The sequence below is a fragment of the Phascolarctos cinereus genome, unplaced genomic scaffold, assembly GCF_003287225.1.
Source record: "Phascolarctos cinereus isolate Bilbo 61053 unplaced genomic scaffold, phaCin_HiC Scaffold_4;HRSCAF=312, whole genome shotgun sequence".
Lineage (NCBI taxonomy): Eukaryota > Metazoa > Chordata > Mammalia > Diprotodontia > Phascolarctidae > Phascolarctos > Phascolarctos cinereus.
The window spans coordinates 86,018,882-86,043,976 of NW_027555847.1; the positions used below are offsets into that span (position 1 = coordinate 86,018,882).

At 46.7% G+C, this 25,095-nt stretch overlaps 1 protein-coding gene across 1 annotated transcript in view; it reads left to right on the forward strand.

Annotated features, from left to right (window-relative positions):
* Positions 1–25,095, forward strand: part of CACNA2D2 (calcium voltage-gated channel auxiliary subunit alpha2delta 2) — a 424,057-nt gene that overhangs the window by 372,635 nt on the left and 26,327 nt on the right. Inside the window, exons 6-14 of the mRNA XM_020999289.2 lie at positions 3,875–4,013; positions 9,896–10,027; positions 10,409–10,466; positions 21,065–21,115; positions 21,407–21,506; positions 22,161–22,319; positions 23,408–23,515; positions 23,888–23,966; positions 24,564–24,613. Coding sequence (XP_020854948.1) covers positions 3,875–4,013; positions 9,896–10,027; positions 10,409–10,466; positions 21,065–21,115; positions 21,407–21,506; positions 22,161–22,319; positions 23,408–23,515; positions 23,888–23,966; positions 24,564–24,613 — 876 coding nt within the window. The remainder of the gene's footprint in view (positions 1–3,874; positions 4,014–9,895; positions 10,028–10,408; positions 10,467–21,064; positions 21,116–21,406; positions 21,507–22,160; positions 22,320–23,407; positions 23,516–23,887; positions 23,967–24,563; positions 24,614–25,095) is intronic.

The window sequence follows — 25,095 nt, forward strand, 5'->3', positions numbered from 1 at the left end:
TTATCTGCGAGGGATCCAAATGTCACATTCGCCTAAAAAGTTGGGAGATTAAAATTTCCAGCGCCCTTCATCTACCACTGACATTTGAGGGGTTTTCTTGTCCCCTCACCAACCACCACCACCCTCTATGCCTCTTCAGATTTAAACATCTTCAGTGACAGCTCAGAACCCATCACCTGCTATCTGGAGGCCAGACGGCTCCTCAAAGCCCATTTTCCTGGCTTTTGCTGTCACCTGGGGATTTCAAGGGCCCGACAGGCCTGTGTGTATGTGCTTATGGCTGTCTGGGCCCAAAGGCACGTATCTGTGCTCTGTGCCCATACCCACCGGTGATAAGAGGTAGCTAGAGAACCATAGCAGAATACAGGTCCTGGCATGTAAGCACATAGCCGTTACTAGAGAGAAATGGACCTAGATGGGTGGGTAATACAGCACTTCCCCAGGAGGTGAGGCCTGGCCCATGAGCTCAGGCCCAGCTTGTCCCACTCCACCATCACCCCTCAGGCAGGTTTAATTCAAGCCAAAAAGCATCTTTCCCCCTAAGAACACTCTGTGTAACCAACTCTGTATTCACTTAAATATGTGATGGAGCATCCCTCTAAGACAGCGCAGATAGACCACCCCCCTCCAGAGATCAAGGCCATATCTTCATGCTGACAGAAACGGCTTTGGCACCTAGAATCAAAGACAGAACCTCCCCCTCCCCTTCCATACATACCTCTGTCATCAGAGGACCCCTACTCTCACTGTGTGTCCTTGAGAAAGTCTCTAAGATGCTAAGAATCCAGACCTGGAAAGGAATTTAAAAGGCATCTAGTATACTGTCTCACTCTATGCATGGAGAAACTGACCTTCGAGTCAGGAAGACTTGGGTTTCAGTACTACCTCAGACATGTGCTAACTGTGTGACCCTGGTCAAGTCACTTCAGCTTCTCAGCCTTAGTTTCCTCATTTGTAAAATGATGATAATAATGCCCATAGCATTTACCTCACAGGAGTATTGTGAGGATGGAATGAGATAATGTATGTAAAATATGTTACCAACCTTCAGGCATTATGTAAATACCCATAATCGTTATTAATAATTATCTATTAATTATTAATTAATAATAATGCGGATAATAAGTAGGCAACTCCAGGATTCAAACCCAGTAACTATGACTCTAGATGCACCCCTCTTTGGCTATACCATACCGCCTTCCTCTGGGCCTTGGTTTCCCAGTCTGTAAAATGAGGAATTAAACTAGATGGGTATGATTTAGAGGTGGAACTTCAGATTTATGCAGCCTAACCTTTGTGTAATCCCTGTGGTTCTGTAACCTGGGGTGCAGATCACGGGAAATGTTGAGTCACCCAGTCTAAGTGGGGCATGGAGTTTGTGAAGGGGAACAGTAGGAGATCAGGTTGAAAAGTGAGATGGGAAAGACCTAACTCTTCATGAACCAAGGCAGAAAGTGTGCATGGGTCAGTGTGGCTCAGCCCCACCGTTTGAGACGTGACTCCTGAGGAGGCTCTTAGCTTCTCTAACAAGGGCCGGTTTCATGCCCTCAGCCTCTTTCTATGGCTCTTAACTGTCTCTCTCTTTCTCTGTCTCTTTTCCTCTATCTCTGTCTGCCTGTGTCTCTGCCTTTATTTCTTCTCAACTCCCTTTCTTTCTCAATTTGTCTGTCTCTGTCCGTGTCTCCTGTTTCTGTTATACACCTGCACCAGTGATGGGCTATCTTACACACACACACACACACACACACACACACACACACACACACACGCACACACGCACACACACACACACACGCACACACGCACACACTCATCACCATGCACCAATTAGAACACTGGCTCCTGCCAGCTGAGCCAGGAGGCACAGAAGTGGGTGGCTGGCTCTGCAGTGCGTGCCCATGCCCATGAAACGCCATAATTGGCACCTGTCAGGGGCAGGCGGCCGCTGTTTTTAGAAAGTCAACTGGAGCCTTTCAAGCCCTTCCCCCACCCCTGTGCCTGGTGGGAACTGCAGCCCCTCTCCAGACTATGGCTCCTATAAATACCCACTAGACCTGCCTATTCCCTCCCTCCCAGCCCAACCCCCTGAGTCCAGAAAGACCATGTGTGCCACCAAGCAGCTCCAGGCATAGGTGAAGAGGGGTGACAGTCACTGGGGCCCCTTTCCCCAGAGGTGGAGGTCAAGGCACTAGGACCTGGGCCCCAGACTCTGCAGGATGGTACTCTTTGTTGCCTGGGAAACCACAGCGGGGGAGGGGAGATGGAGGGGATTTGGGGAGTGTGGAGCCAAGCAAGCTCTGCCTGAGTTTGCTGATCAGGTTGTGTAATTAAATGTCGCCTGCGTCCTTATTGACAGAGCACTAAGCCGATCTCCCTTTTAATTCGGTCTCTGAGACTTGCCTTTTGCTGCTAATTGATTTTCAAGGATTTGGGGAGGTTGTTCTATTTTCTTTTTCCTTTTTTTTTTTTACTGGGTTGGAGATTTTCTCAGATTTGATAAGGTGCTAGTTGAGACATCCCAGCTGGGACCATGAGGAGCCTCAACACCCCCACATACACACACAAAACTCAGGCCAGGGGAGAGGAAAGCACTCTACAGAGGATGTAGCCAGTGTAGTACGTGGACAGAATTACCTCTCAAAGACTTTCCCAGCCCTCGAGGTGGCTTCCAGGCCATCTCTAGGTTATGGTTGGTTGCCGTGAGCCTTGCTCTAAACCGTCTATGGGATGGGGGGAGAATACTGGAGAAGCATTAATGGGAAGAAGGGTTAGCTCTCTTCTCCTTCCTTTTCTTGCCCCCACCCACATCAGAGACTGAGAAAGGAATATACGTGTGTGTGTGTGTGTGTGTGTGTGTGTGTGTGTGTGTATAAATATATATCTATGCACTCTACTCAGTGGGGGTGGAGGAGAAGGGGGTTCCAGGAGATTAGATGGCAGGTGACAATGACAACAGCAGCCCCTTTCCTGGGATGTCACATTTTTCTCATTCTCTATGTCCCTTTCTCTTACTTTTTCCCTCCCCCTTCCCCCCAAAAAAATCACAGAATTTCAGAGCTGGCAGAAATGTTAAGGGTCATTATATCTAACCCTGTCATTTTAAAGTGTGGAAACATAGGTGTCCCCCCAACTATATATCTATTTGTCTTTATCTCTGTCTCCATCATTTCCTTTGTCTCTATCTCTCCATTTCTCTCAATAGATCTCTGTCTTTCTCTTTGTCTCTATAGCTCTGATTCTGTCTTTCTCTTTCTCTCTCTGTCTCATTCTGTCTCTTCCTCTTCAGAGTTACAGGTTTTAGAGTTAGAAGGGGCAATTGAAGCTGTCACCATAGGACTGGTTTCTGTACTGACAGGAAACATTGAAGTTCCTTTTGCTAAGGAAGATGGCTGCCTTGGTTATCAAGTTATTCCTTGGATCACACTTATTTCTGTACATGTAATCATGTACATGTAATTCCTCCCCCACATCCCACCCACCCCTGCAATTAGATTATAAACTCTTCAAAGACCTACATCCAGTGCTCATCTCTGTATCCCCAGCACCAAGGACAGGGCCTTGCACAGAGTAGAAATGGATGTTCATTGAATTGGGTTGTTGTTTGAATCTCTGCACCCAGCTCATATTCTAAATAATGAAGCTAACAGGTTAAATGCTTTGCCCGAGGTCCACAGGTAGAAAGTGGCTGAGCTGGGATTCAAATTCAAGACTTTCTGTCATCTAAATTCAGTGTTCTTTCTTTCTACTGTACTAAGATTGCTCTGTCTGCCCCTTTCTCCCTGTCTATCTCTCTTCTTTCTTCCTCATTCTTCCTCTCCTCACCATCTCTGACACTGCCTGTCTTCCCTTTTCTCTCTCTCTCTTTCTCTCTCAGGAGGACCCCGAGGGTGAGGAGTTTGAGAGGGAGAAGCCCAGTACCCTGCAGCTGGACTTCGTTGAGGACCCAAACTTTAAAAACAAGGTCAACTACTCATACACGGCTGTTCAGATCCCTACGGACATCTACAAAGGCTGTGAGTGCCCCCTTGGTCTCCCTTCCCGTCCTATCCAGCCAGACCCCAAACCTCCCAACTGAGAGCACCATGTATATAAATATATTTATATTTATAAATTTATAATTTATATATATATATATATATATAAATTTATATTAATGTGAATATAAATCCAGGCTCCTAGATCAAAGATGAAGGGAACAATAGAAGTCATATAGTCTAATCCCTTTATCTTACAGATGGAAAATTGAGGCCCATAAAGGTAAATTGATTTGCCTAGGATCACACGGGTAACAAGCAGGCAAACTAGGATTTGAACCCAGATCCTTTGTCTCTAAATCCAATGCTTTTTCCATTATGCCACATTGCCTTCCAAGAAGCCTGGGCTCAGGACAGTAAGGATCCAGAGCCCCAGAGCACTCTGAGCCTGCCATGGGGAGGAGGGGAAAGAAACTTACTTCATCTGCCAAGGCTGTGTCCACTGAGAGCACATCAACCCTGCTCCTGTAGGATCCACACTTGTAGAATGAACCTGAATATTAGATTAGAGCTCATGGTTCCTGGCCACCCTTCCATGTGCCCCAAGCTCCTGGCCTTTCCTGGCCCTGAGATATTCACCTTGGGACTTGATGATTGGCCAATGAGCTCAAACAAAATGATACATATAAAGAGCTTTGCAAACCTTAAAGAACTGGATAAATGCTATCATTATTATCCATATTTGGGGCAGCTAGGTGGCACAGTGGATAGAGAGCTGGGCCTGGAGTCAGAAAGACTAGCCATTCAAATCTAGCCTCAGACAGTTACTAGCTATATGACCCTGGGCTAGTCACTTAACCCTGTCTGCCTCAGTTTCCTCATCTGTAAAATGAGCTGGAGATGGAAATGACAAACCACTCCAGTATCTTTGCCAAGAAAACCCCAAAAGGAGTCACAAAGAGTCAGACAAGATTGAAAAATGGCTAAAAATAACAGCATCCATATTTACGCACACAGATCTCATATGTATATATAGTCACTCTTTGTGCTCATGCATATGGTAACCAATACATAAATAATATCTCGTTCATACACATATGCAGAATCACAAACACAGTCACCTAGATACACACCCATAATCATACATTTACTTACACATAAAGAAATGGTCAGTGCTTATACATTTTCATGCATACACGGTCATGCTAGTATGTACCCAAGGGCCCCACACTAGCATTCTCTCATGCACTCACATGCATATGTACACTCACATCCTCATACATGTGTGGGTTGAGCATTCACACAGCCTCCTACTGGTGCCTCCTTCTTTCCAGCATGCACACACGTTCAGATACACAGACACAGAGTCCCAGGATACAGCTCTTCCCAAACATTTCTTTCTCTCCCAAGAGAGCCTTTCTACCCTTCTCTAGCTCTAAACTGTTCCTTTGCTTGAGCTAGGGCATAACCAAAGATGACAAATTCCCAGTCTCCTGCTCTGAAGAACCAACTGAGCTATGGTCTGTGACCCTGTGTTCTATAATCTATGTTCTGAGCTCAGCTGCAAAGATAGGGACTCTGAAGCTAGAAGCACAAGGATGGGAGAAAATGCCCCTGCAGATACACTCCTGTCCAAGTCTATCCTTGTGCCATCTACTCCCTCTTATCAGCCCCCTCCAGGAAAAATGTTAGGTTTGGGGAGCTGGACCCTAGCTGGGGCTGAGGGGGAGGCCAAACTGAACGGAGAGTCTGGATAGAACATAAGAACACCCCTGGGAGATGCTTGGGCTCCTGACCTCTGATCTGGAAAAGGTAGAAAAATAGACCTCTTTTTAAATCAAGGAGGGACAGAAGGAAAGAGGAAGGAATGGGACCAAAGGAGGGAGAAGTTAGAGTTAGAAGGAGAAGGAGAATAAAAAGAAAAGAGAGGGAGAGACACTGAGTGTGTGAATTGGATGTGGGGAAAGAGATTAGATTGCGCCCGCACGCGCGCACACACACACACACACACACACACACACACAGAATGAGAGACAGAGAAAGAGAGACAGAGACAGAGAGAGAGACAGAGAGACAGAGACAGAGACAGAGAGAGAAGGAGGCATCCCAGGCAATGTGGAGGCTTGGAAGCAGGGACACCTAGCTCCCCCAGGGAAAGATGAAGCTGAGTCATTTTAATCCCCTGGGTCCTGCCTCCCTGGGGGCTGCGCCAGCAGAGGGGCACTATCTAAGGCAGCCACACTAATTAAAACATTGGCTGCCCCGCCCTCCCCAGTCACCCCTCACTACCCACACAAATTACATTTGATAGTTTTTTTTTTATTTACTGTGTCACTTGTAATTAAATCTGTAATCACTTGCCTCAGGTGGGGGTGGTCCCCCATTTCCTAACTCAGGGTGCCTATATGTGGGTATGTGTTTGTACACTTGGGATCTGGTGAGGAGGCAGGTGGGGTGAAGAAGAAAGTCAGCTCAGGCAGGAGTAGGGAGATCACAGAAGTTGACAAGCTTCTTGGTAGGGGGAGGTGTGTGTAGTGTGGTGTGTGTGTGTGTGTGTGTGTGTGTGTGTGTGTGTGTGTGTGTGTGTGTGTGTTCCAGGCTTCAGGGGGTGTAAGCCTGCATGTGTCATTGTGTGAGATTGAGCATTTGTAAGCATATGCATGTCAGCAAGGATCTTTGCCAGAGTCTTCAATGTTGTCTACTGCAGGTGTACTATTGTATGTCCAAATGTATGGCTGTGGGGAGAGGGGCGGTATTGGCATGGAGGGTGTGTAGGTGACAGCTGTCGAACCTGAAGTAGTAAAACTAAGTGGCCCAACATTTTCCTCTGGACAGTCACTGACCCACAGGGAGAATCCTCAGACGACTCCAAATTAAATGCAACTTAACCTAGGTTTGGTTTTTTTTTCTCCTTAAAGAGAATTTTTTTAAATACTCTCTAAATTAAGAAGAGAGAGTAGGGTGAACTCCCTGGAGCTAGACACATTCTTCTCTGGGACAGGCTCAGTGGGGCAAGAAGGCTCAAGGGGACAATCCTAAAGGGAATAGGTACCCCCAATTCCTTTGTCATATGTCCAGGGAGCACATCAAATAACAAAATATACACTGACCATATAGATGACCTGGGGCAAAGTCTTTTTCTGCTCTGGGCTTCAGTTTCCTCAATTATCAAATGAAAAGGCCAAGTTAGGCTAGGTATGTTTTAAGGTCCCAGCAAGTTCTAATGATCTATGAAGCTAGTTAATTATTGATCAAAGCTCTTCAACTGTTCTAAAGATTGAAACTTTTAGGGGCAGCTAGGTGGTGCAGTGGATAGAGCACTGGCCCTGGATTCAGGAGGACCTGAGTTCAAATGTGACCTCAGACACATAACACTTACTAGCTGTGTGACTCTGGGCAAGTCACTTAACCCCATTGCTTAGCCAGAAAAAAATAAATAAGTAGATTTTTTTAAAAAAGATTGAAACTTTTAGAGGTTTGTTTCTGAATGAGAAGATCAGAAAAGTACCTAGAATGCCTTGGTCTCTGTGCTACCACAGACACTGTAGGGTAAAATTACATTAATGGTTCCAGTCCATGTGTGGTTGTGTGGAACTGATCCCAAAGGCAGGGCTCATACTGATTTAAAGGTTTTGATCAGCCAGAGGATTTCACGAGCAAAAATGCTGCATGATCTGGTTGTATGGGTGTGGGCTTATACATGAAGCAGTGTGGTATTGTGGAAAGAGCATTAAATTTGGAGTCAAAGAACCTGGGTTCAAATCCTCACTCTGCTAGCTACTGCCTGTGTGATTCTGGGCGAGTCATTACACTCTCTGGGACTCAGTTTTTCCATCTGTAAAATGTAAGGTTTGGACTGGAGACCCCCTATGATCCTAGGACTGGGCGACTAAGTTTCCTTCATCTCTGAATCTATGGTCTTGGGTATGTGTGTGTTCCCCCTCCTGGTCCTGATGGGATAGGTGGAGGGACTGAACATGAGATCTGCTTGGCAAGAGAGGAATTCTTTATCTCCAATGGGATACGTTCTACCTTTACTTTGGGATTCATGGCTCAAGCTGTGACAAGTTCACAGTTTAGTCTAAAATGAGGTTCAGGAGACAGTTTATGACCATGGCCAGGCTCAGTCTGAGACCAGGGCCTGGGATCAACGAACACATTTTCTCCCTTACTGTCTACATGTCTAACATGTGTGGGTTTGTATGCGCATCTGTGGCTAAACATATTTGCATGATGCAATGGAAAGAATCCTGTCCTTTGATTCCTGTCATCCCACAGACTCACTGGGTAAGTCATTTCCCATTTCTAAGCCTCAGTTTCTTCATCCATAAGAAAGGGATAGTAATCCCTGCTCTGCTCCTCTCATGGGGAAGAGACAATAAAAGAGTGAATGTGAAAGGGCTTTTTGAACAGTGAAGTCTTTGTGTTATAGAGACATGAGATGATTCTTACCACAGACATCATTGTCCAATTGTCCATCTGAGGTTGTGGATACACATACATCCATGTCACTGGAGATGGGGTGTATGTGTGTGGGTGTGGGTATACTTGGACATGTATATCTATGTGAACCCATCTGTGACCAGAGTAGGTGTATGTACACCCATGTGACTACTCTTGAATTCATTTAAGATCCAGGGCCCCCCTCCCTCAGCTCCAGCCCCGGTTCAGCACCCCCCCGGAAGTCATGACCCTACTCCCATCCCCTCCTCCTCACCCAATGCTCCCAGCCCTAGCTGATTAATCATGGAGCCCAATGGCTTCCAGCTTATCAGCTGCCTTAATAGCTGAATAATTCCAGTGCCAGCAGCAGACCCTTAATTGCTTTCATGCCAGGCCAGTGGCCTACAGTGCATATTGAGTAGGGTGAACTCCCTGGAGCTAGACCCATTCTTCTCTGGGACAGGCTCAGTGGGGCAAGAAGGCTCAAGGGGACAATCCTAAAGGGAATAGGTACCCCCAATTCCTTTGTCATATGTCTTAGATGTTGCTTGATCTACAACATGCTGGAGTCTCTGGACTTTGGCTATCAACTAACCCCTTAAGCTCAACCCAAAAGTGAGCGCAGATAGCCAACCCAAAATGAGCCTGACCCTGGTTATAATCTGAGCCCTGACTCCCCCTCTTCATAGGAAGCAGTGATGAGCTTCTAAATGTTCTTATTTGCAGAGTTGGAATAGACCAGGTCCCAGTCCTCAGGGAGCTCACAATCTGAGAGGAGAAAAGAAAGAAAGAGTATCCTGGTCTCACTCTCAGAGAGCTCATAGTCTAGGGGAAAGTGGACCCACACACAGAGAAGAGAACAGCCAAATGGTATAAATTACCTATGCGATTCTGATCGCAAATGTCATAGGAGTTCAGAGGAGGGAGATTTCATGGTGGGTTGGGGAAATCAGGAAAGGCTTCCTGGAAGATGTGGGATTTTACTGGGCCTTGAAGGGTAAGTAGGATTTTCATAGAAAGATGGCTGAGGGTTGAGTAGAGAGGGAGAAGTATATGAGAAGAATTTTCCAAAAAGCAAAAAAGAACATTAGCAAAGTCTCAAAGGTAGGAATGAGTCTGGAATATATAGGGATTAGTGAAGAGGGTGTTGGGGAGTAGAATCAGAGAGACTGGAAAGTAAGTCAGGACCACGTTATGGAGGGCTTTGACTGCCAAATTGAGGAGTCTGAGGGGAGTCCTGTAGGCAGTGGGGAGCCCTGGTAGGTTCTTGAGAAGGAGGGTGATATGGTGAGATTCATGGCTATATGAGATGACTCTGAAGGATAGGTTGCATGGGACAGGAAGGCTACCCAAGAGGTAGCTATGATCTTCCAAGACTTGCTTGTTCCCCACAGTGTCCCCCAGGTTCTAACCTCTCAACCCCTACTACGTGGGATGGTGTCAGAGTGCCCACAGCCCTCTCCCTCCTCTGTCCACAGCCACAGTGATTCTGAATGAACTCAACTGGACAGAAGCCCTGGAAGATGTATTTGTGGAGAACCGTAAGGAGGACCCATCGCTGCTGTGGCAGGTTTTCGGTAGTGCCACAGGGGTCACCCGATATTACCCAGGTGGGTATCTGGGGAGATGAGGACCCACAGCCCCAGGGATTGCTACCCTTCCTTGGGTAGATCAACACACACAGTAAAACTAGGGGTCGATTCCAGAGACCTTATGCCCACTCTGTGTCAGCCCTTTGTCCTCTCTCTGCCTGTTCTGGCATATCAAGATACAAAATCTGGCCAGTCGTTTGCTTCAAGGCATGGAGAGGGCATGATGGCATCAAGGAAATGACCTGAGCTTCTAGCCTGAGTATTTCTGTTTCCTCTCCTTGGAGTCAGCTCTCTTCTCCAAGAATGGGTCCAGAGCCTAACCCCACCACATCTCATTGGCTCATGACCCTACCCCAAAGCCAAGTACTCAGCCTCTTTCTGTTCCACACTGCTCCACAGCTACCCCTTGGAGAGCACCAAAAAAGATTGACCTGTATGATGTTCGCCGGAGACCCTGGTGAGTGTGGGGCACTCGGGGGTGGATGGGGAGTATGAGGGGCCTGTCCAACCATACTGAGGCCCAGGGTTGGGCTCAGCCCCTCATATCTTATCTGATTCTTTGCCTCTTATCCTGGAAGCAGCAGCACAACCCCCCCAACCCTCTTTCTCTCTCTCTTTCTCCCCTTCTCCCCACTTTGTCATCTACACTTAATCCATTTACTTCTTCCTTTGTTTTGCCGACTTCTTCCTTCTTTTCACTCCTTCTCTCTTCCTCCCTTTTTTCCTTCTACTTTTCTCTTTCTTCCCTCCTCTCTTTCTATCTCTCATTCTCTCCACCTCCCTTCTCAATTCAGTTCAATTCATTCAACATACATTATTGCCTAAAGTCTACTCACCTCTTATTCCCATTCCTTTTTCTGGCTCTCCTCTCACCTTTCGTCTTTCCTCTCTCCTTTTCCATCTCCTATTCTTTCCCCCTTTCATTTTCTCTTCTTTGTTCTCTCCCTCTACCCCCTCACTCTTTCCCTCCTTTGCCTAACTTCTTTCTCTCTCTCTTATTCTCTCCCTCCCTCTTCCTCTCTCCTTGTCTTTCACGCTATTCCTCCTCTATTCAACAAGCATTTAAGTGCTCTTCCTCTCTTTTTTCTCTCTCCTGCTCCTTTTCTTTCTCTATCTCCCTCTTCTTCCATATTCTCTTGTTCATCTTTTATTTGACCCCTCTTTCCTTCCTTCCCTTCTCATTTTGTCCCTCCTTATCTTCTTCCCCTCCTTTTCTCTCATTCTTTCTTCTTTCCTCTCCCTCTCTCTCCTTCCCTCTTCCTTTTCATTCTCTTTCCTTTGCTTTCATTCTCTCTGTCTCCCTCTCACTATTTCACTGTCTCTTTTTCTCTCATTCTTTCTTCCTCCCTCTTCGTCCCCTCCTCCCCTTTGTCTTCTTCTCCCTCTCTCTGTCCCCTTCTCCCTCTATGATATCCCAGCCCTCTGAGCAGGGAGCAGCCAACTCTGTCCAATTTTCATTTCACACATCGTTGCCACTGGAAAATGGATACGATAACACAGGCAGGGGCACCCAGGCTGCAGCTTTCCACCCTCCCCCTCCCCACAATTCTCATCTCCATCCCTACCATCTAGACCTGTCTAGCCTCTGTCTTCTTCCCTTCCTTCCTCTGTGGGAGGGGGGAGAGAGTAATCCAAGATGAGGAAAGGGATTTCCCAGGGACTAGATTACCTCTCTTCAGCAAAGCCAAACCAGCCTAGCCTTCCTCAACCACACCCTTTTGCTGAAATCAATGGCCGCATGGACCAGTCCTACATGAATGTATGACGTTCTGCATGAACCTTCACCACCACCATCACAATCTCTTTGTGTAGTCAAGGAGCAATGGGTTGGCTCTGAAGCCTTCTTTATGGGGAGGGGAAAGAAAAACTAGAAGGAGGAAGTCAGCCAGAGGAAAAGGCATACTCATTTCCCATAGTTAGGAAACCAGGAACTCGCAACTCAGTTCTAAAAACCAGACGTTGGGAGCTGGAGAGCTAAAAGCCCAAGGACTGTTCTCCCACCTCCTACCTTGAATGAAGTATTCACTCCCTGAAATCCTCCCTTTGTAGTATCAAGTCCTGAGTTTGTCTGAAAACAACAATAATGATCATTTATATAGTACTTTGTGGTTTGCAAAACACTTCACAGATATCATCTCATTTTATCCTCACAACAACCCTGGAAGGTAGGTGCTATCGCTATCTCCATTTTACAGATAAGGAAACTGAGGCAGAGATTAAGTGACTTACCCAGAGTCATACTGCTAGTAAGTATCTGAGGCTGTATTGAACTCTGGTCTTCCTGCCTCCAAGTTCAGTGCTTTATCTTCTGTACTACCTAACTGCTCTTATACTAAGGAACCCCAGCACTAAACACCTCAGGGGAGACAAAATCAGCTCCTTGAGGTCATGGACCATGTTCTGGCCTTTCTTTGTATCCCAGCACTTAGCAAGGTCCAGAGGAAGCCTGGTACTCACGAAGCAATGCTTACTTACTGACCAACCTCCCAGGTGGTCAGTGTGGAGTCTGTCCCCTGCATTGGAAGCCCCCTCAGCCACTGTCACCATCCCTTTCACTTATGTTGCTCTCCACTCCCACTCCTAAATCCCTGGAAGTTCTAACATTCTGGGTAAATAAAACAAAATGGGGGCAGTGGATGAGGGGACAGGGGTGAGGGAGTGAGGGTGGGGAGTCAGCTGCAGTCTCAGAAACCTGGCTACAACTTTAACTCCAACAAACATTTTCAAATGTTTATGATGCTTTGTGTTGGCTCATCACATTCATCCCCAGACACGTCCCTTCCATCTCCCCTATCTAGAGAACCATTTCTCTTAACAAAGATTTTTAAAAGGGAGATGGAGGAGGGGAAGAATTCAGCAAAACCAACTAACACATCAACCATGTCTGAAAATCTATGCAAGATTCCACACCCATAATCATTGCCCACTGCCAAATACCATCGCCCTTCCCCCCAGTCCCCAATCCCCACCACCACCACCACCTTGCAAAGAAGGGAGGAAGATGCATGTTCTCAACTCATCTGTGAAGCCAAGCTTGGCCATTATACTTAACCAGTACTCAGCATCATTTGCTGCTTCTTTCCATTTACATTACTGTAGTCACTGGGCATACTCACAAACATTTTTGAAGTGGCTTCCATATTCAGAACTGTGCTTGGTCCTTGGGGAGCTGTAAAGATTAAATAGGAGTAATCATTTCCTGTCCTCTTGGAACTCCCAACAACCTGAACCTGAATGCCTGGTCCCCAGGAATCTCCAGTCCAACAAGCCAGCGTTCAGGAGCTCATGTCCCTGTTGCTTCTTTGCCCCTCTGCTGAAAAGATTCCTCTGAGCCCTCAGACTACTGTTTCTCAGAGCATCCCATCCTTCTGCTGGGTGGTGAGCCTCCAAGATGCTGCAAGATGCTCTGCCTTTGCTATTCTGGAGTAATTCCAGGGGTACGGTTGGAGGAGCTGGAGTTTTAAGCAGAGGCCAGGGTGGGAGATGCATCAGTAGAGAAAGATTTTTCCCCAAAATCCCAGCATGAAAAGGTCCAATCTCCAGATTGGACATGTCTCCAGAATAATGTTGGATAAGGGAGAAAAGAAGTGAAGAAAATGGGAAGGAAAATAGGGACCTGCTGATGCCTCTGGCCTCTGTCACTGGGGAGCATCCTTATAATTCTACCCCCGAAAAATCTTGCCGCCATCCTAAGACCACAACTCCCCTTTCTTCTCTAGTGCTGATCCTAGCATTCCCCTCAAGGCCCATGCTCTGTGGGACTTTCTTGGATAGGGAACAGCTAGGACTTGAACCCTGAGGATAGCTAGACAGCTCATTATCCCCCACTAAACTTTCAGTTTCCCCATCTTCCTGTTCTCTGCCCTTGGTGGGTTAAGTAAAGCCCTTTCCCCTTGGCTACTCCAGTCCCACCAACAACTAACCAAATAGAGGCTGTTAACAGCCCTGCCATGTAACTTCACAGTCAGACCATCCTGACATGGAGGCTGGGAGATGGACAGAGGGGTGCTAAGGGCCCCACTCTGCCAACAAAGCCAGAGCAAAGCAGCTCTCATCTGCCTAGTCCAGTGCCATGGAGAGGGCTCTCAGCTCTCAGCCAGGCGCCCAAGATCCTCTGTCACTAAGGAGTCATAACTCATGCAGGTAGGAAAGGGAGTCTTGCCCAGCTATCTGATAGATCAGTGGGCATCGATGGATGGAGGCGTCACTGCAGTTGTGCAGACCCTTATCTTCTGTATCAAATGACCATAAACCTCCTCCCCCAATAAGAAGGCTGTATCTGTCACCTCTCCAGCCTGCTGTTGGTTGAGAAGAGTGGGGTCATACTTGTGCCCACAGAGCCATGCACACACTGATAGACTTCAACACACATGTGTATATAACCATACACATACATGTGAGCACACATCCACATCCCCTGAGAGGGGACAGGTGCACATGTGTACATGGGCTGGGATCATGTACATGCATGAGGATACATCTATGCAGCCATACACATATTTACATAGACATCTCCACATCCTCCAGATGGCAAAGCTGAGACCAAGAAAGAGGCAATGACTGACCCATGATCACACCATACTACTGCATCAGGATTCCCAGTTTAGGGAATCTGTTCCTGTGCCCAGAAGGGGCCTGGGCAGTAGAAAGTGGGACCAAACCTCCTGGGGGGCTCTCTGAAGCCGCGTCTGGTTTAGGGCTTAAATAAGGGAGCTGGGTCCACTCTCAGTGAGGCAGCCCCCTCCAGCCATCATTGCAATGGCCTGGCAAAATGTCCCCGTGTCTTTTCACACCATTTTATGGTTCATTTTATATGAAACAATCTTCTCACAAAGTCATGCATTTACTCAGGGAAAAAGAAAACCTGACAGAACCAGCCCAAGGCGCCTGGGTGATGTGCAAACATTTAGAATTTTTACAACAGCATCTGGAGACCACTATAATCTCTCTCCCTTTTCTACTGGGAGGACTTTTGTGAAATCATTGCCATTTGTCCAGTCACCTTCTCTTCCCTTATTATAGGAATTATTTGCAATAGAAAGGCCCAAGGCCCACTCTCACCTCCCCAGAAGACCAGGGCTGGGGGCCTGGATAAGCAGGCTGTGTTTTGTCCATTGCAGGCAACTAGGTGGAGTGTGGGGCCTGGAGTCAGGAAGACTTATCTTCCTGAGTTCAAATCTGGCCTCAGGCACTTCCTAGCTGTGTGACCCTGGGCAAGTCAATTAACCCTATTTGCCTCAGTTTTCTCATCTATGAAATGAGCTGGAGAAGGAAATAGCAAAGTATTTCTGCCAAGAAAACCCCAAATGGAGTCACAGAGAGTCAAACACGACTGATAAATAACTGAACCACAGCAATTTCACCCATGCCCACTTCCCGGGGACCTGATTGCCTCTAGAGTGTCCCTGGCACCTCCATTCCCTGGAGGAGTTATGATAGGGGCTGCAGCTGTAGGGACGGTGGTAGGTCTGTCGTCTCTCCCACCAACTTCCCTAAACACTGAATCATTGATATGAACCCAGTGATTCCCTTCTGGTGGGGAAAGGGCTCTGACCCGGACTATATAATCCCAAGACAGTCATCTCGAACTCAGGAGACAAATCTCACTCAGTACCTAAGATCTAGAGGTCTCCAGTACCGAGGCCAGCCAAACTCTTCCTGCCCCCGGGCTTCCTCTCCCAGGCTCTTTTTTTCTTTTGAAATCTAGATTCCTTCTTGTTTCTGTCTCAAACAGATTAAAGCATTCTTCACTGAGGCGCCTAGGTACCAGCTCTCCAGCTCTAAGGAAGCAGGTCCCATCAGCCCAGCATCTAGCTCTGTACGTGCCAGACAAGAGAGAAAGACCCAAGGGTCCTGCCCTCAGGAAGCTCCCAGAATGGAGAGACAGAGAAGAACCAGACTGAAGCCCTTGTCTTGAATGGAGGAAGGGGAGATAGAGGGAAAGGAGAGAGTATCTGGCTCACAATATGAAGCCAAATTTGTTGTGTCTGTAGAAGTTTAAAGAGAGTGGAGAGACCCGGGAGACTACAGCGGTCTTCCAAGAGACACTGGGTCAGGAGATTGGCTCCTGGAGGAGGCAAGACTTGAACTGGGTGTTAAAAGGATTTCAAGAATTGGAGAGATGAGAGAGAAGGAAGGGAAACATCTTGAGTGAAGGATTAGAAAGTAGAGACTATAATAGCTCCCATTCCTGTAGGCCTTGAAGGTTTGTAGAGTGCTTTGAAGTACATAATGCATTACCATCCCCATCTACAGATGAGGAAATTGAGGCTTAGAGACAAGCGACTTGCCCAAGGTCTCTCAGTAGTATCAGAGGAGAGACTTAAACTCCAGTCTCTCACTCCAGTTTTGGTGATCTTTGCTCTATACCATGCTGCTTCCCCCATATGAGTATGGCATATGCAAGGGACAGTGAGGAGGCCTACCTGGATGAAGAAGAAAAAGGTATGGCCAGCAGAGTCCTGATAGGTCAGGTTAAAGGTAGGGCTGGGCCAGATGGAGGAAGGCCTTATATGCTGGGCTAAGAGGGTGAGGTGGTTTTCTCGCTGTTCTCCCTTATACAAAGACACCCACTCTCCCTTGATGTCTTTGATCTGTTGGTTAATTGAGACCCAAGGGCTAAGCAATTTGATCACTCTTGTCTATTTCCCATTATCTGTCTGTACGTTCTCTTCATTTCGACATTTCATTTTATTTTGTTTCAATTAATAAGCATTTTCCCTCTCCTCACCATCTCCTCCTCCACTGAAAAAAGAAAAGATAAAATCCTTTTTAAAAAAAAGCATAATCAAGTAAAACCACATTCTCACATTGGCCATAATCAAAAATATGTATCTCCTTTTGTATCCTAAGTCCATTCCCTCTCTGTCAGGAGGTGGGCAGCTGCCTTCAACATCAGTCCTCTGAAATCATCCTTAAGTCAAAGTTATTTGTCTCAACAATGTTGTTATTATTGTATAAATTCATTCCTGGTTCTGCTCACTTCACCCTGAGTCAGCTCATACAAACAAGACTTTCCAGGTTTCTCTGAAACTGATCCTTAGATCATTTCCTACAGCACAATAGTTTTCCATTACATTTGCATACCATAATTTGTTCAGCTATTCCCCACTTAATGTGTACCTCCTCAGTTTCCATTTATTTGCCACCTCAAAAAGAGCAGCTATAAGTATTTTTTGTCCTTTTCCTCTGTCATTGATCTCTTCAGGATTTAGGCCTACTAGTGGTATTAGTAAGTCAAAGCATATGTACAGGATAGTAACTTTTTTCCCTTTACCCTTTTTTAAATTTTTATTTTATTTTTCTAATTAACAAAAATCTACAGTATTCTCTTTCTATTATCTCCCACCCATGTGGATAAAAACACACAAACAAAACCTTTGTAACAAATATGCATAATCAAGCTAAAACAAATTCCCACATTGGCCATTTCCTACCTTTATATATATATGTATGTATGTATATTTCTATATCCTTGGCCCATCACCTTTGTCTGGAGGCAGGAAGCCTGCTTCGCCATCGAAGCTTGGGGACCATGGTTTGTCATTGCACCAATCAGAGTTCTTCTGTCTTTCAAAGTCATTTGCCTTTACAACACTATTGTTATTATAAATTGTTCTGCTAGCTACGCTCACTTCACTCTGCATCAGTTCATACAAATCTCTCCCTCTCGTCATTTCCTACAGTATTTACAATATCCCATTACATTTCTGTGCCATAAATTAATTCAACCATTCCCAAATTAACTGGCCCTTCCCTGGTGTCTAGTTCTTTGCCACCACAAAAAGAAAACCTGCTTAGATATTTTTGTATATGAGTCCTTTTTCTCATCCTTTGATCTCTTTCTCTCTGGGATCTAGACCAAGTAGTGGTTTCACCGGGGCAAAGAGTATGCTCAGTCGAATGAATTTCTTAACTCATCCATTCCTAACAGGAAAAACTGAACTTAGGATGGAGGGTTGAGGGCTAGCTGCAGCTCCACCCTCCTGCCCCTACACACACACACACACACACACACACACACACGCATACACACGGTTCTCCAGAAGGTTCATCCTAGTCTTCTCTCCAGCAAAGCCTTACTTCTGGGATGGCGATGGGAAAAGATACTAATTAGATTCAATTCAACAAACACTTATCCATTCCCACTATAAAACAGTTGGAATAGGAAAAACCTTTGTTTGCATCTGCCTCATTCACCAGCTGTGTGACCCTGGGCAAATCCCCTAACTTTCCTGGGCCTCAATGCCCACATCTGTAAAATGGGGACTATAATAACACCTACTTCATAGAGTTGTTGTGAAGACTGAATGAGATGATATATGGAAAAGGCTTTGCAAACTTGAAAATGCTATATTAACATTAGCTATTATATTGTGCTAGGCACTGGAAGCTATAAAGGGGTAAAAATAGTCCCTACCCTCGAGGTATTGGAGGAGTGGAGTGACCAGTGTCTGTATCTCTAATGAAATTTGAGAGGGTCATAAAGCTCATTTCTCCCCGAGGGAAAGGAATTGGCTGGAGGAGAATGGGGATGGAATCCAGTGTCCCTTGAGCCTTAAGGGACCCAAAGAGCAGAGTTCTGAGGTACTGGGGATCTTTCATGAGGCAGACTGAGGGAAGAAAGAGTTATCAATGCATGGCCTTGGGCCAGTAGCTGTGATATGGTAGAGAGGTCTTGAATTCAAAGTCCCAACTCTGCTATTTTGAAGTTCTGTGACCTTGGGCAAATCACCCTCTCTAAGCCTCAGTTTCCTTATCTATGAAATGGTAGTAAGTATACTATGCTGTGAACTAATACTAATGCTGAGACCAAGCAACAAGTCCATTCTCCTCCAAATAAAAGCCCTTTAAATATTTGACAAGATCAATGCCTCCCACTCATACACTGAGGCTAAATGCATATTCCCAGTGCCTTCAATTAACCCTCTTCATTCCTCATACTCTTCATTGTTCTCCTCTGGATATACTCCAACTTACATGTGTGTTTCCTGAAACATGCTCCCCAGCACCAAGTCTGGTGTTCTAGATGTGGTCTGAGCAGCCTCTTACTGCCGTGGAAGGTCTCTGCAGCTTGTTGGTTACCATGTGACACTGATAACTTAAACTTTAAAAAGTCATTTTTCACAAGAATAATAAGTTACCTAGCCACACTTCCCCCACCCAATATTTGATTGATTTTTTGAACTTCTGTAGAACTTTACATTTATTTCTATTAAATGTTTATCCTGTTTAATTTATCCCATTGTTCTAGCATGATGAGATCTTTCTGGATCTAGATCCTATTACCCATTCATTATTTAGCTCTTTCCCCTACCTTTTTGTCATCTGCAAATTTCATAAGCATTCCATCTATGCCTTCATCCAAGTCATTGATAGAAATGTCAAACTGTTATAATAATTGGGGGCCATATAAAGATCAAGCTGGATCAACATCCAGAGTCTGAATTTATAGACATCCTCTGACCTCCTGAGACCTATGAAATCCATGCTGCCACAGAGAGCCTGAAATCTGGTCCATTCTCTCTCTCTCTCTCTCTCTCTCTCTCTCTCTCTCTCTCTCTCTCTCTCTCTCTCTCTCTCTCTCTCTCTCTTTCTCTCCATCTCTCCCTCTCTGCCTCTTTATTGCTTTCTTCTTCTTCTCCTCCTCCTCTTCCTCCTCCTCCTCCTTCTTCTTCTCCTTTCTCCCAACACTATCCTATGATTCCTTTAAATTTGTCTCTGGTCATCTCTCCCTATCCCCTTTTCAGGCTCTCCTGCCCTCACTGACTGCATCTTCAATTCAGTTCAATTCAACAAACATTTATTAAGCACCTACTATGTACAAAGTATTACACTGAAAGCTGAGTGAGATCTAAAGTTTGGAAAAGACATCTCTCTGCTATGGAGCTCTGGTCTTAAAAAGTGATAAGAAAGAACTACAGTGATGCACCATGTTATATGATAAGTACATCAGAGAAGCACAAACCAAGTGCTACATGATATTTGAGGCCATTACTGCCATTGGGAATCAAGAAGGGCTTCCTGGAGGTAGTAGTATTTGAGGTGGTCTTTAATAGTTAGGAATTCAACAGAAGGTGAAAGGGAAGCAGAGGTAACATCCCAGGCAAAGAGGCACAAAGAGGACCCTGCAGCTCCAGGAGGGCATGGAGAAGGTTTGGCATGGAGAAGGTTTAGCCTGAGCATAGAGCCAGGGTTCTGACCCTTGGGCAGTCTAGTGAAGCCTATGGACCCCTTCTCAAAACAATGTTTTTAATGCATAAAATATATAGAATTACAAAGGAAACCAATTACAAGGAAATGCAATACAGTTTTCAAAATGTTTTTTAAAAGTTCATGGACCTCAGATTAGGAGCCCCTCCTGTCTAGTATGTTGAAGGGTATGATATGAGATACAGCTGAAAAGAACAGAGATCTTTTTATTCATAGATCTATCAAATCTCCGTGTAAGAAAGATTATTCTGGCAGAGATATGAAGGATGAATTGGAGAGAAGAAGCAGGCAGACCTTCTAGGGGGTAGTAGTCCCAGTAATAAGGACCATTTGAACCATCATGGTGCCAATAGGAGTAGAGAGGACAGAAGCAACACAAGATGTGGTGGAAGCAGAATTAGGAGAAACTGGCAGCTAATTAGCCACAAGAGGGGAGAGAGAAGGGAAAGGCAAAGATAACTCAAAGATTTTGAATGTGGGAGACTTGGTGAATGGTGGCAGAGAGTAAAGTCAGAAGAAGGAATAGGCTCACTGGGAAAGATGAGCTTGGATTAGAGAGAGTGGAGAAGTCCTGCAGGGTAACAGGCATAAATCTAAGGTTTCAGAGACAGAAGAAGCCCCCCTGTTTTTCTGAAAGATACTGTTCGATCCAGGTAGGTGCTCTAAGTCCAGACTGCAGGCTGAAGTAAGGCAGAGAGCTGAGTAGGTAAGCAAAGGGGATGCCTAGAGCCTTTGGAATCTCCTTCCTATCATCCTGTCCCAAATCTGCCCATAATTCCTCTTCCAACCCTACCCAGACATCCCCTGACTCTCTGCCCTGACCTCAGCCTCTCTCCTGGGCAGGTACATCCAAGGAGCTTCCTCTCCTAAGGACATGGTCATCATCGTGGATGTGTGAGTGAGCAGTAAGGGAATGGTCCTGCCCAGGAGCTAGGGCACCTCCAGCCTCTGGGGAAGAGCCAGAACTCATGGGCCCCTCTGGCATTAGGGTCCTGTAGACCACTGAGTTACTGGTCCCCCCTCAATTCTATCAATGCCATTCTAGGGATCTTCCCTAAGTCCCAAGGTCCCCACATCCTTGTCCAAAATCCCTGACTCCAGTGAATGCCTGGAAGCTGATGCCTAACCCTAAAATGGGATAAGGGGGAAGAATGCCCTGGGTCATGTTTATACCTTGCCCCCTAGAAGTGGCAGTGTGAGTGGCCTGACACTGAGGCTGATGAAGACATCGGTCTGCGAGATGCTGGACACCCTCTCTGATGATGACTACGTCAATGTGGCCTCGGTCAGTGCCCTGAACCTGGGAATGGGGACCCATTACTGGGTAGAGAGAGAATCCTCCAAAGGCAGGCCCCTTTGGCAGGGTCAGAGTGAGGGTCAGTTCATTGAATCAAAGCCTGCCATAGAGAAGGAACTAGTCATGGCCCTTAAAACCAGGCAATCACTGGTTCCTCCATGATACCTACACATCACACAGAACACCTTTGGCCAAAGGGCTCCAAGAGCCTCAAAGACTCCTTCCTACCCTAAAAATCTAAGTAGTGAAGATGTCCTTGGGGTTTTTTTTGTTTTCGGGTATGTTTGGGGTTTGGGGAGGGGTTGTCCTCTGTGGTACTAATTATAGCAGCCAGGAGGGGAGAGAAGGGATTTGGGATAAATGAATACACATGCTTGGGAAGAGCAAGGTTTTAGGGGCAAATAAAGGGAAGGAGGAACACTCTCCTACCAACTTCCCTTAATTCTCCTTCCTACTAACCCCACTCCCACTCAGATGTTCTCATGGAAAAACTACCCAACTCTCCCTTGACCCTCCAGCCTTCTCAACCTCTTCTCAATCCTAAGCTTTCCTACAGGCCTCTCCTAACTCTGCCCCTTCCAGAGGGCTCTCCCTCCGCAGTGACCTGCAGATAACCTCATCTTGCTCTCACTGCTCCCCCAGTTCAATGAGAAGGCCCAGCCTGTGTCCTGCTTCAACCACCTGGTTCAGGCCAACGTACGGAACAAAAAGGTTTTTAAGGAAGCTGTGCAGAACATGGTGGCCAAAGGAACCACAGGTTACAAGGCTGGCTTTGAATATGCCTTTGACCAGCTCCAGAATGTGAGTCCCACTTAGCTCAGGGGGAAGAGAAGATTCTACCCACAACTAACATCTCCATCCTAGCCTCAGTCCCTCACCAGAGCACACCCACACCTGCCATGCTGACTGCCTGGGGTTGGGAGTTTGGGGATGGGTGGGAAGAGCAGAGGAGGGAGGGAGCTGAGTCTGCAGAGTCTAAGAAAGCAGTAAGGAAGATGTCATTGACACCCCTTCCCCAGAGCCCTTTCTCTGTCTGTGAGAGGGCCATTCCTAGGACTCACACCCCTGCTACTGTGAGGGAAGAGTGTGGAACATTGCTTCTGGGGTGACACCAGGGAAATCAAAATGGATGGGCCTATTATAAGGATGAGCACCAATGGTTATGGCTCAAAGGTTAGGACAAGGAGAAATGTTCCCATATCTATAGCCCCTTTCTTACCAGCCCTACCTGGCAGAAACCAGATCTCTCCTCCCAGTAAATAGCTGGTTAGACACTTCCCTCAGGGAAATGAGAGGTGAGAAGGAGTTCAGGCCATGATGCCAGTTCCCTGTCCATCCCCCAAGGAGTTAATTTAAGATGGGAAGATTTAGGGAGACAGGGAGATACTGGAGTCTGAGAACTAGACTTGTAACCCAAGCGATGGAGGAAAATCTCATTGCTGATCCTGGCAGAGTTCAGAAGGAAAAAAACAGACAAGGGGTGCCTGGGGCTCATTTTACTGGTAGTGGCATAGTTGGTGGCTCATTGTAGTAGGAGTAATAATGTGACCAGGACATTTGTGGATGATTTCAGTGGAAGAAGTTTCATTTTGATGGAAAAATTAAGGTGGGAGTAATTTATAGTTCAAAGGTGGTAGTAGAATGATACTCTCTGCACCCATCCCCTCCCCCAGCATAGCCTGTTGGGACAGGGTGGCCCTTAGGTGTCTCAGTCCTTGAAATCATTCTTCCAGGGGAAGGGAAAGATTCTCATACTGAGGAATCCCTTGCCAAAGCATCCTGTGGGTTGTATCTAAGAGAGGGTAGGGGAGGACTGAAGGGGAGTCTGTCTGGAGCTATGAGGGAGCCTCCCCCAACTGACCTCCTCTCCTTCCCACTGGCTGGCCCAGTCCAACATCACCCGAGCTAACTGCAACAAAATCATCATGATGTTCACCGATGGAGGAGAAGATCGAGTGCAGGATGTGTTTGAGAAGTACAACTGGCCCAACAGGACGGTGAGGCCCGCAGAAGTCCCCAGTCAGGGACGCTGGGGACCACACCCACTCACTCTCTTAAGGGTGAGGAGTGGGGGGCGTGGCAGCTGAGCTGGCCAGGGTCAATTCTATTCAACTACCATTTACCAAGAGCCCACGGAATTCAGAGCACCTGAATGACCTCCCTCCAAGCTCCTCTGACCTAGTCTCTTGTCCTACAGCTTTGGGCATGGGTGTGAATATGCATACATACGTGTACACAGTATGTATATGTATGCATAGGGGGGAAATCATTCCCGCTGGCCTTCCCTACACCCCACTTAGGAGGAGTCTCAATCCTGACCAAGCTATGAGTGAGTCAGACTCCCTCACACCTCCCCACTTTGTCCCCAGGTTCGGGTATTCACCTTTTCTGTTGGACAACACAACTATGATGTCACTCCCCTGCAGTGGATGGCCTGTGCCAATAAAGGTACCCTCCTTGTCCTGCCTTGACCTGACCCACAGTACAGCAGCATGGGCTATTGGGAAAGACACCTGCTACTTACTGTATGATCCTGGGCAAGTCCTTGCCCTTTCCTGGGTCTTAGCATCCTCAGCCGTAAAGTGAGAGGATGGCGCTGGATCATTTTTAAGGGCTTTTCAAATCCTAAATGTTCTAATGAGCCCACAATTGTTCCTTGTTGTGCCCTGCAACAAAAGTGGGGGGGGGGAGGATCAATATGGGTGCGGGAAGGCACTCTTTCTCTATATTTCTGTCCATGTGTCCGTTTGCCTATCTGTATGACCCAGCTGTGTCTCATCCATAGCTGGAGCTGAGGGGTATAGCTGCTTATGGTTACAGGGGTCTATCTATAGTCAGAGAGGGGTCTATCCTTGAGGCATGCTCCACCCCCACCCAAACTGCCCCTTCCTCCCCACTCACAGTAGGTTCAGTCCCCAGAGAGCACCTTCAGCACAAACACCCCACCCCGGCTACTCACCTGCCCTTCGCATGACCCTCGACAAAAATCAGGAAACATGCTCTTCCTTACCCCAACTCAAAGCGTACTTCCCTTCGCCCTGACAGGTTACTATTTTGAGATCCCCTCCATCGGGGCTATCCGAATCAACACACAGGTAAGCTCACTGTAGCCTCAAGCCCTCAACCTCATCCCCAAGACATACACACATCCTGTCTCTGGAGCAAAGCCAAACAACTCCAAGAGAAGCAAAGACCTGGAAAGAGACCCATCCCAGAACCCAACAGCCCTCCCAATGGGATCTAGGCGCCCAGGCTCCCTCCTCTCCTAGAACCCAGTTCTTCAAAAGACCCCCACTTCAGCTTCCTTGAGCTCTCCCACATTGGTCTTAGGTCGATAATCCTTCCTTGGGGTCTAGGTCTCAGTCAGGCTCAGCAGATTTAACCCAACCACTTACCGTGGGGTGGGAGTGCCCTCTGCTGGTCACTATGAGAAAGTGCCCAGATCTAGCCATCCTTTTCCTTGGAGTGGGTCATTCTACCCAAGAATCAGTAGCTGGGGACCCCTGCCTGTTCAGAGGGAGACAGATGGACAAGAGCCTGGATGTGAATAACCAGACCGCAGCTCCTCTGTGGGGTG